Source organism: Pinus tabuliformis, chromosome 6, assembly GCF_031772625.1.
Source record: "Pinus tabuliformis cultivar Carrire ecotype Pingquan chromosome 6, CPIR1, whole genome shotgun sequence".
NCBI classification, from domain to species: domain Eukaryota; kingdom Viridiplantae; phylum Streptophyta; class Pinopsida; order Pinales; family Pinaceae; genus Pinus; species Pinus tabuliformis.
The window spans coordinates 1,165,945,819-1,165,957,426 of NC_142292.1; the positions used below are offsets into that span (position 1 = coordinate 1,165,945,819).

The following is an 11,608-nucleotide window of genomic DNA, read 5'->3' on the forward strand; positions in this document are numbered from 1 at the left end:
CTATAGCTTGATACTCTATTCCAATTTCTTTCACAATGGCATATAAATATCGGTATGTGTGAGGTAAAATATTTGACAATTGTAACAGAATCTCACCTAACAATCTACAATGTAAAAAATCTTTGGTTATTGTAAAGAATATTAATCATAAATATTCCATTCTTATTTTACACATTAATCAACACAAAAAGGGAAAAAATTTAACCTTTATGTACAATATGTCATGAAACATATTACAAACCTTAGGATTTGTGTAAAAAAAAACCTTTAGGTTCACCAACAAAAATATAATGGAGAGAATATTTTCTTTTGAGCCTCCATAAAGTGGTGTTGTTGCCTTTTCTAGAAAAGTTTCTTCAAGAATATCATCATCATTATCCTTGTCCTAATTATTGATTTTTCGAGCAAACAAACCTTGGATCAATTCATTTTCCCCATCATCTTGAACTATGATATTATTTTCATATTCTTCCTTAGGATCATTAACTTGATTCTCAATATTTTCTCCATGTTCCTCAGCTTGTACAACATTATACTACTACCCGGGGCATTCAAACACCATATAGGGGGCATCTTGACTTTATAATTAGAAACAATGATGGAAATTAAAATTAGTCTGCATAATAAATATTATAACAATATAAAAATTTATAAATACAATTAATATAAACATAAGAGATAGTGAATATATAGCTTACCAAAGGACGATATTCCTTCGATCCCCCTTCAATATGCCCATTTTTCCTACAAAGACTTTTAGATATTTTTCTTAAAAATCTTATGGGATCTAAGCCCTTGTATTGAGCACAAGGGAAATAACATCTCCCATCATCCCCTTGATTATTCCCTTACTAATGTTTGTTTACATTCTTCCCCACAAAACATTATGTGATTATTATGTTATAAAATTGTGTAGCACACTATATCTATTATATTTTATAATGAAATCGATATCTATATATATATATATATATATATATATATATATATATATATATATATATATATATATATATATATATATATATATATATATATATATATATATATATATATATATATATATATATATATATATATATATATATATATATATATATATATATATATATATATATATCTATATATATATATGTATATATATATACATATATATATATATATATATATATATATATATATACATATATAGATATATATATATATACATATATATATATATATATACATATATAGATATATATATATATACATATATATATATATATATATATATATATATATATATATCTTGACAAAAATACCATATAACCTTTTAGAATTTTCATAGTTATAAATAAAATGTAGCAACATCTCTTAAAATAAACATATTTATAAATTTACTTACCATTGAAATTCAAATGATAGTTGACTAGTCAAAAAGTGAGCCATTGTTCCATTAATAACACAAGAGATAGGAAAAAAATGTTTTTTGCCAGTATTATGATGACTATCAAATATCATCACTGTTACGATGATATGGAGAGTAAAATCAGAATTATGAATATTTCAATACATGTCATAATAAAACTGGTGAATTCGATCTAATTAAAAAAAAATGCCATTAATTCTTATAATTTTCGATGGTATGACCAATTTTAGCCATACTATCATACTATTTCATTGAAATTTCGTACTATATATAGCAGTGTGCACCTCAAAAACTCTTGTTGTTAAGCCCTTTTTAAAATTAAAATCTTACTTTACCATTAATATAATAAGTAACACATTTTATATGAAAATGTTGGCTACATAGGAAACTTCCATAAGAAAGAAGTGCCTGGAAACTAAGAAACACAATAATGAATCACCGAGTACATAATTTCCTTAAAGGTTTAGTAAGCATATACATCAAAAATTAATCAAATCTCTAGTCTATCTAGTCTACACAGTCCAACCATAAACCAAACTCAAGTGAAGAAGAATAGGGGACTAAGATCCCATTATATTCTTAAGAATTTTGGTTATAAAATATCCATTGAACTAGCATAGATCCATATGAACTTGTTGACGCCTCGAAAATCATTTCTTCAATGCAAAGGGAAAACCATCCGGTCCAAACCTTAAGTCAACTGCTTTTCTCTTTAAGTAGTGGCTCCAAATGCAGATAATGGGACCAGTTTCCCAATGAAATACGATTGAATGAGTGTTTAATGCTTATATTGAAGTGAAATGGATGGATTTGCAGTAACGAATTAAATGGAAATATATGTATTAATCTACTCTATAACATGCCATTGTTTAATTTTTATCTAGATGTGATCTATAATGATTTTCCTTAGTAAATGAAAATATAGATTGCTGAAACAGTAATGGAAATGAAACTATTTCAAGATAATTAGTTTGATTAAGTAGTTAACCGAAATAATGGGTAAACTCATGTCGCATTTAGAATATCACAAAAAATTGCTTAACATGTATAAAAATATCAATGGTAGGATGATCAGTAGTGAATACATGTAACATTGTTCTTTAAATATCAAGTAATGAGAAATTTGGATAGATAATTTTACTATTTGCTTATGAGAAAAACATAGTTACAATGATAGAAATACCAGATGCACTTTTCTCAACTCATAAAAAGAATAGCAGCAGTTTATTCCTTCTTACAAAGATGATTCTGGGAATACAATAGTGAAAATTCTCAAAATTATTTATGAAAATTCGAAAAACAATGTTCCAGTCGTTCTATTGAGAAAAGTATGAAAATAAAATAGTGCGAGATTTTGCAAGCCTTTCTCCATAAAATTCAGAACCTTTATTCGTACAACGGCTAAGCTTAAATAGTAGAAAACAATTCTAATGTATTGTGTAGATCATTGAGGGAATTAAACAGATCCCTTCAACAATGCTTAAAGGAAAACAATATTTTGGTAGAAGTTTCTAAAAATTATTTGTTGTCTTCATCAACTTCATTTGTTCCATAGAATTCTTTGGATGTTTGTCTACTTGTTTGATTTGATTTGCCACTATCAGTACAACTCTCTTTCTTTGTCATGAACCAAAACATGAAAAACAAGAATCGATAAGATAATAAATGAGATGATGAACGAATTTTATCTGAAGAAAATCACTTTTTCAGGAAATTAGGAAAATGTAGAGCGTAATAAATCTGGCACTGAGATCATGGAGAGTAATGTAGAGTGAGGAGGTGGAGCTTTATGGATTATCGCAATCGGAAATCAGAGTTTTGGGGCAGATCATAAAACAGTTGCAATTGAAATAGAATTAGGGGCAAAACTTTAGAACAATCACAATTGGTTTAGACTGGGAGTATTTCATATAAAATCCAAAAGGGGGCCTTCTCAAATAAAATCATAATCGCAATCAGAATAGGTAGGAGATAGAGAAACGATGTTCTTTTCTTATTTGCGATAGTTGTGGATGCTTGGTATGTGTGAGTTGGAATGAATAATCCCGTTGGGTCCAGTCTAATTGCAAATCGCAAATTGGTTGGGGTAAAGGGCTTTTTATAAGTCGTGTCCCTTTAAATATTCCAATTGTGGGATCACGGGGTGATGTCATGGATGATGTCATAGTGACATCGTTTTGACATGGTGGATGACGTGGAATGGTGATATGGAAAATGACGTGCCAAATGACAAGTGACGTGGAAGGTGACATGGTGATGATGTGGATCTGACATCATTGCTGACATCATATCGCAATCAGTTTTGGGGTGAGGCATGACCTTTTTTAGAATTTTGCGATTACAGTAAAGGCCCCGGACATGATATAAATATAAATCACAATGTATAATCCTAGCAGGTCTGAGCCTTATCACATATCACAATCGACAAAGGAAATGGTTCATGTGATAGCTCTGAACACGTGATTTTAATGAAGTGAAGTTGGTAATCTCTACGGGTCCGGTTATATTGCTTATCGCAATCGGTAGTGTGTAATGGGGAGAACCTTTAGACTCTTGGATACTTCGATAGCTTTGGACACGAGATTTAAATTGATTTTACAATCCCACAGGTTTAGGCTTAATCGCATATCACAATCGGCGGAGGGGTATGGACTCAAGTTTTTTTAGAATCTGTGGTAGTCACGGATGCAGGGTTTTATAGTTTGTATTGGATAATCCACGCGGGTCCAATTTATATCCCAATCGCAATGGATTTTGGCAGAGTGGCCTTCAGCCTTACGAAACTTGCGATGCAAGGAAGCGGGATGAGTTGGAGTTTGTTAAGATTTCAACCTTAGGATTAAAAACTCTAATTTATTTTGTTTAAATAACCCATATCTTTTAATACTTAAGGCTTTTTAAGCCTAAGTATAGTTTTGATCTCGGGGGCTATTAAAATTTTCTTTTTTTAGATATTCAAGGTTTAATACTTGGGTTTTAATTAAAAATCCTAAGTATTAAACTTTGTTTATAAGACTTTTATAAAATGAAGGGTCCCTATTTTAATATAATAAATTTCATAGGAAATTTATAATATATTAAAATGGGCATCGTTGGACAGTACAACAATTAGCAATTCACTAGAAGAACCAGTTATCTCTGATAAATGAAATTTTCCAAAAAATTCAGTAAAAATAATCGAAGAAGTGAAAACTGCTTTTCAAAACATCTTGATAAATAAAATTACTCTAAGTATAAATGCATTAACTTGCAATCTCTTTTAAAAACCTTTTGTGAGTGAAAAACACCTATTTACTTGTATCGGTCATTAATTAGTTTATAAAAAATAAAGTAAGGGGAACTTTACGACTTAGCTTTAAAATGTACTTGTCCATCATAGGTAGAGCCATTGTTGTGAGCAGGCATTCATAGCCTCGACAGGGTTACTTTTTAAGCAACAATAATCTAGTGTCACATCCATTTAATAATGCAATAATTAAACTGAACAAGTTGCCTCATGATGATACTCCTTATCTTACAATTAAAAAGCATAAGTCATTACCCTGATTTGGTGTTCAGAGTGGTAATGTCAGTATAATTGGTTCCCTATGAACATGGTAAGTAGGCTCGTGATGAGACCTCTTATCTTTTAAGATTTATTATATTTTAGAATTACATTCTAAAAGTTCCCCTTTTAATGGATGGGGAGGATCATTGACTCCTTAAGGGTTTTGGATAACAAATCCGAGTTGAAAGTTTTATGTCATAAGACAATCTTTACTTTTTAAGGATAACCCTTTTTACTGAAACTAGAGTGAAATGATATAATGTTTTGAGGTTTTTTAAAGATTTTACAACTTAATGGAAAATATTTTCAGAGCTATATCATTTTTATATAATTTTCAATTTTGGTAACTACTTCTTAAAACTTCCTACCTTCAAAATGAAAAATAAAACTAACTTCACGAGATGTTGGAAAAGTCAATAGAGTACTATTTAACATTTATTTAACAAAATCTGTAAAAGGAAAATAAATTGCAGTGGGATGTAAATGTTATTTTTTCTTATATATATATATATATATATATATATATATATATATATATATATATATTAAAGAAATTAAGAAAATAATTTATTTTATTTAATATACCTTTGAATTCTATATCCATGGCTTGTTGGAAAGTGGTCCCTGCATTTATTAAACCGAATGGCATTTTTTGGTATGCATAAGTTCCCCATTTGGTTATGAAAGTAGTATTTAGCCTATCATATGGGTGGACCATAATTTGATTATATCCAGAAAAACCATCAAGGAAAGACATAAGTTCAGAAACAACAATTGATCATAAAATCTGATCCATAGTGGGTACAAGGAAATTATCCTTTTGATTGGCCTTCTTTTTTTTTTTTAGACAAATTTCAGTTGCTATATTATGATCTGAAAAAGAAAAGAGAGGCAGTTTGCCATACATACAATGTTTCCTGAACATCATGGATCCAAGGAATTACAAAAAGGGTCCCTTCCTTGATCCTTGTTCTAATATTCCTGCCTCTAAGGCTTCTTATACTACTGTAAATCCTTACATATTGCAAACACCAAAATTTACAGCTACAAAACATATTTAATCTATCTCTATATGACTAATCTTCCTAGCTGTGGACTCTTCTGGGTATGGATCTGGCTCATTCTGTTTTGCACTGGAGGTAGAAGGGGCTTCCTTGAGCTTTTTGTCCATCATGAACTTGAGAACAGTTATCGATTCTTCGGCGTGGCTGCACCGGTTGGCCAAGTTGCTGAACTGCTCATGTAGAGAATTAACTCTGTGCAGGAACAGATTGATTTCTGCCCGATACTTCTCATTGAGAACTCTGTACTGATCTTCCATTCGTGTTTCCAAACTTCGGACTTGGTCTTCCAATGCACGTTGTTGCGCTCTCAGCTCCTCAAACTCTGCCTGAAGGTCTCTGCAGTGGAAGCAGTCCTCTGAGCGGTCCATTATCACTGAGTGTTTCCTGTCTGTGGTGTCGACCTCTATAACGCAAATTCTTTGAACTCTCTGGCCTCTTCGCTTACGGCAGATTGCAACCACAGCTCTCGCAGGGTTGTTACGATGCTGCTGAGCGCTAAAACATCTACCTTGGGCTGATTGGAGGCAGACGGGAGCGTTAAAAGCCTGTTGCCTGTATAACCTCCCTTTCTTAATGTTTTGAGGAGTTCTGCTACCTGGAGTATAAATAGAGTCCATTTGCATGCTGTGCAGGCGGGAAGATGCCCATCCGCGTCTCATGGTAATCCACGGAATGGTCAAATGCAAATATTTAACCGCAAATGGGATCATTCTGCAAGGACGATTTTCTCCTGGATTTCTCTTGATTTCCATGCATCGAAGCGATATCCTGATCTCGTTTCTGATCCAAATCCTTCCTATCTTACCTGCTCTGTCGTCGGCACTGATTGCTTGACTGATGTCACTGATTCTGTCAGCTGGGGTACATCTGCTGTTGACTGAATGTTGTAGGTTCATGGTAAGGGTTGAAAAGAGACAGTGTTATTACAACTCAGGCTGCCCTTGGAACGCTGGCATGCCCTGTTGGCATGCTTATCGACCTCCTTGTTCAATCCACGTAGGATGTGGTAATACTCGACTTCTTCCATTGAAGCATGAAGGATCTGATTCCGGTGGTTTATCTGCTGAAGGAGAATATTTGTCGTGCTTTGTCGCTGCGCCATAAGCCTGATAATTATTGCGGAGTCCCCGAACACCACTGCCTTTCTTATCCCTAACTTTAGCCGCTGTATGAGTCCCTGATACAGTGCTAATCCCTCTGCTCTGTTGTTGGAGATCTCTCCTAGCCCCCATTCGAAGTGAAGTATGCTCTCTCCATTTTCATTGAAAATTAGACCCCCTGCACCTGCTTGGCCCGGGTTTGATTTAGAAGCACCATAAAAAAAAGATAGAACCTATTACAATTTCTCAACCAATTCGAAAATTCCTCATCCTTTAACCTCATTTTCCATGCACTATTCGTTTCTTTCATTTGTGTCCTTCCTTTGTTTGTTTCCTGAGCGCTGGCAATGTTCTCAAAAACATAGTTGATCAAATTTCTCTCTTCCATGCTATAATTTGTTGCCTCGATCTTGCCTCTGGTGTGATTTGTGACTGTCTCTAACGCTAACATTTTAGCCTTGGGGCACATTATCCTGGTGTTGCAGCCTTTCTCCTGGAAGACCTTTCCATTTCTTGCCAACCATATGCGCCATAATAGGGTTAGAGGAATGGTGTTCCATACCCTTTGTGCCAATTTACTCATTTTCTCTTTCCATGGACAATTCTTCCTCCATTTGTGAATCGTTTCTGCAATAGCTGCCTGAGGCTCCCAGGGAGCTTCCCCTATTGAGGCCATCTTCCTCCAACATTCACCAGCCACTGGACATTCTATAAACAGGTGCTGGATTGTTTCCTCTGATCGACAGCAGTTTGGGCATCTGGATGGCCCCATTATGCCACTTTTCTTTAGATTTTCCGCTGTTAGCATTTTTCCTTTCAAGAGAAGCCAAATGAAAAACTTGACTTTGGGGGGTGCTTCTGCTCTCCATACAAGTTTCCATTGGTTCCATATTTCCTGTTGGAGGATGCTATCACAAAGAAATTGATGTCCAGCTTTAACCGTGTATTGAGTTCCAGTTGGGTCCCAACGATATCCATCATGTTTGCCTTCTTGGACCGGGGCTTTGCTATGAAGGAGATTCTTTAGGGCAGTGAGGCTAGTGTCTAGCTCCCAGGGGTGGTTTGGGAATTTCCAACCTGTCCATGCTTGAGAGTGACTGTCCCATTGAGATATTTGAGCCAAGTGCATTATCCCTTTGCCATTGAGCCAGTTTATGGCAGGGATTGCCTCCATCTTTGTTCCAATGGGATGCTGCCCTAAAATTCTGTCTGTGGAGAAGTTGATGCTGCTCCCCCCTCCTGGGACCTTTGAGATATTCTGAGACATAAAGGTAATGGCCTTCTTGCAGAGTTGCCAAATTTTTGTACTATCTCTGTTAGGAATATTAGTCTCCAGGAGTTGCTGCCTTGTGCAGTTCAGATATTTTGCTTCTAAAATCTTCTTCCACCACGCTGTAGGCCCTGTGATCATCCTCCATACTATTTTAGCTCCAAGTGCTAAGTTTAGCAATTTTGGTGATCTGATGCCTAGTCCTCCTTTTTCCTGAGATTGGATTATGTTCTTCCAGCTTACAAGATTGAATTTTTTCTTATCCGTTTTCCCTCCTTGCCAAAGAAAATGCCTGAGGGCTCTTTCCATTTTCTGATGAAAAACAACAGGAGCTTGATATAAGGAAAAACGATATATGGGAAGAGAAGCTATACCTGATTTTAGAAGAACTAGTCGTCCTGCTGGATTCAGCCACATGGTGCCCCATTGCTGAACTTTTCTCTTTATTTTATCAAGAATTTTGTTCCAGGTATCAGCTTTTAGCAGTCCCATACTTACTGGCATCCCTAAATAGGAGAAATTATTCTAGACTAGTTTGCAGGAGACTCCAAATATACTTGCAATGTTATGGATGGTATGATTTGGTGTATTCCAACCATATATACAACTTTTTATCTGATTGACCTTCCCACCTGAGTAATCCATGAATTGATCCAAAATCTTCTTAAAGTGCCTTGCTATAGTGGTGGAAGCTCCTCCTATTAAGAGAGTGTCGTCTGTAAATTGAGAATGATTGATGTTCTTTGTTCCTTGCTCAATCTTGATGCCAGTGATTAGGCCTATTCTCCGGTTGTAATCCAAGGTTTGACTGAATGCTTCAGCCATAAGGATAAACAAGTAAGGAGATAGGGGGTAGCCTTGTCTGAGGCCACGAGAAGATTGGAAGGCAGCACACGGTCTCCCATTAATCAAAGGGGAGATCCAGGGATTCGTTATACAAGCTTTGATCATTGTGATGAAGGAGGGATCAAACCCCATTTTATGAAGAACAACAAACAGGAAGGAATGCCTTACCCTATCAAAAGCATTGGCAAGATCCAGCTTTAGAACAAACCCTTTCTCTTTTCTGCTTAAGCTTGAGTGGATGGCCTCTTGCACAAGTAGGATAGAGTCAGTGATGTGCCTATTAGGGAGAAAGCCCCCTTGATTTTCAGAGATCAGGGATGGGAGGTGTGGTTTGAGCCTGGATGCTAGAATTTTTGAAATTATTTTATATGCTGAGTTGCATAAAGATATTGGTCGAAATCTTGAAAAAGTGGAAGGTCGATTCTCTTTTGGAATTAAGGCCAGATAGGTGGAGTTGGTCAATCCCCCCATTTTGCCTTTTTTTAAAACCCAACGAATCATCTTTAAGAGATCTTTTTTAATCATATTCCAATATTCTCTGTAAAAGCTAATGGAAAACCCATCAGGTCCTGGAGCTTTATCTGGGTGTAAACTCCAAATTGCTGCTTGGATTTCTTCTTCTTCTACTTCTTTTCTGAGACTGTTGTTCATTTCTTGTGTGACTCCTTTAGACAGATGCTGTAGCATGCTTGAATAATCCTCCTCAGCTTTATCCTCAGTCAGAAGATTATTAAAGTGCTTGGTAGCTGCTTCCTTTATAGAGTCCTGAGTATTGTAACGGTTCCCTTCATTATCCATTATTGTGCTCACTGTATTTCTAGCCTTTCAAACCGTGGCCTGCTTGTGGAAATAAGATGTGTTTTTGTCTCCCTCCTGCAACCAGAGTTGCCTTGATTTGAGTCTCCATTTTGTTTCTTCATCCCTAATAGTTTGACTCAGCTGTGAGTATAATCTGGTTTCTTGCTCTTTAGCTTGCTGAGTTAGCCCAAGAACTTCGATTCTTTGCTGCACTTCCTCTAGATCTTGCTTAATTTTCTTTTTATTCATCTCGGGCTCTTGATAATTGTTCTTTGCCCAATTCTTTAAAGCCTGTCTTACTCTCTTCAATTTTGTCTCCCAAATATAAGTTGGCGAACCTTCTACATGTTGAACCCAAGCCTGCCGCACCACATCTTTTGCTGCTGGGGAACGATTCCAAATGGAGCAGTATTTGAAGGGTATGGGTCCTAGTTGACATTGGCTATGAAGAGTAAGCGTTATTGGGTAGTGATCAGAGGCAGAGACATTGAGAATGTTTGAATGGCCTGTAGAGAAGGTGGACAGATATGCTATACTTATAAGGAACCTATCAAGTCGTTCCATGATATTGCCGGCACCAATTCTTCTGTTACTCCAGGTGTACCTACGGTTTTTGGGTCTGATATCAACAAGGTCGTGCTCCTGCATGATGGCCTCAAGTCGACTTCTGAATGGATCAGGGGTGAAATTTCCTCCTCTTTTTTCGTTAGCGTGCATCACCAGATTTAAATCTCCTGCTATAATGAGATTATTGTTCTGCTCTTCTTCTATACTTGCTTCCAATGTGTTCCAACACATTTCTTTCTCTCTGTACTGATTCGGATCATATATGTTGTAAACTGTTACCTTTGAGCTACCAGTTTTGCTTTCTAAATTGACTCGAATCCACTTCTGGTGTATGCTGGTGGAGTCACAGATCCATTTATTGCTATTCCACATAGTTAATATGCCGCCTGAGGCTCCTCTTGCTTCGCTTGCACATCCATTGAAATGCTTTTGCTGGCTTATTACTCTACTCATTTCTGATTGATCTTGCTTTGTTTCTTGAATAAGAACAATTTCAGGATTTTCACTGTGAATTAAGTCCTTGAGGGCAACTAGCTTGGAGGGGTGCCCTAAGCCCCTACTATTCCAAGATAGTATTTTCATCATGATTTACTGGTTACATGGAGAGGTGCTCGCCTCTCATTGCCTTTGTTACTATTTTCTTTTTCCAAGTGTCCAAGAATGAAGGACTCTATTGGAGTTTGGGTGCCCAGGGCTATGTCTTTCTGAGCACTTTCATCCCTCTGTTGCTTGGCCGATTTCCTGCCAGGCCCTTGCTTTTTAGGGACATCACTGGGCGCTCCATGTTCCTTTGAAGAGCTCCTGGTAATCCTTGAAGAGGGGGGATCAGGAGAGGGCTGAATGATGAGGGGAGGAGAAAGATGGAGAGGGGGATCTGTGGAAGGGAAATCAGGCCCGGATTCTGCCTCAGAGAGGATCGCGTAGGGATTAGAGGATGGAGGGAGAGGAGGATCGGGAATCAGAGGAGGGGAGGAAGGCTGCTGAAGGGGAGGTTGCTGAGAGGAG

General features: G+C 36.3%; 1 protein-coding gene across 1 annotated transcript; it reads right to left on the minus strand.

Annotated features, from left to right (window-relative positions):
• Positions 1-10,063: 10,063 nt before the first annotated feature.
• On the minus strand, positions 10,064-11,056 carry LOC149262935 (uncharacterized). The gene has a single exon (XM_089383678.1). The coding sequence runs from the start codon at positions 11,054-11,056 to the stop codon at positions 10,064-10,066; it is 993 nt and encodes a 330-aa protein (XP_089239804.1).
• Between the last annotated feature and the right edge of the window lie 552 nt (positions 11,057-11,608).

Excerpts from the sequence above, each read along its gene's own strand:
- LOC149262935 (XM_089383678.1), bottom strand. The coding sequence starts at position 11,056 with ATGAGTAGAGTAATAAGCCAGCAAAAGCATTTCAATGGATGTGCAAGC.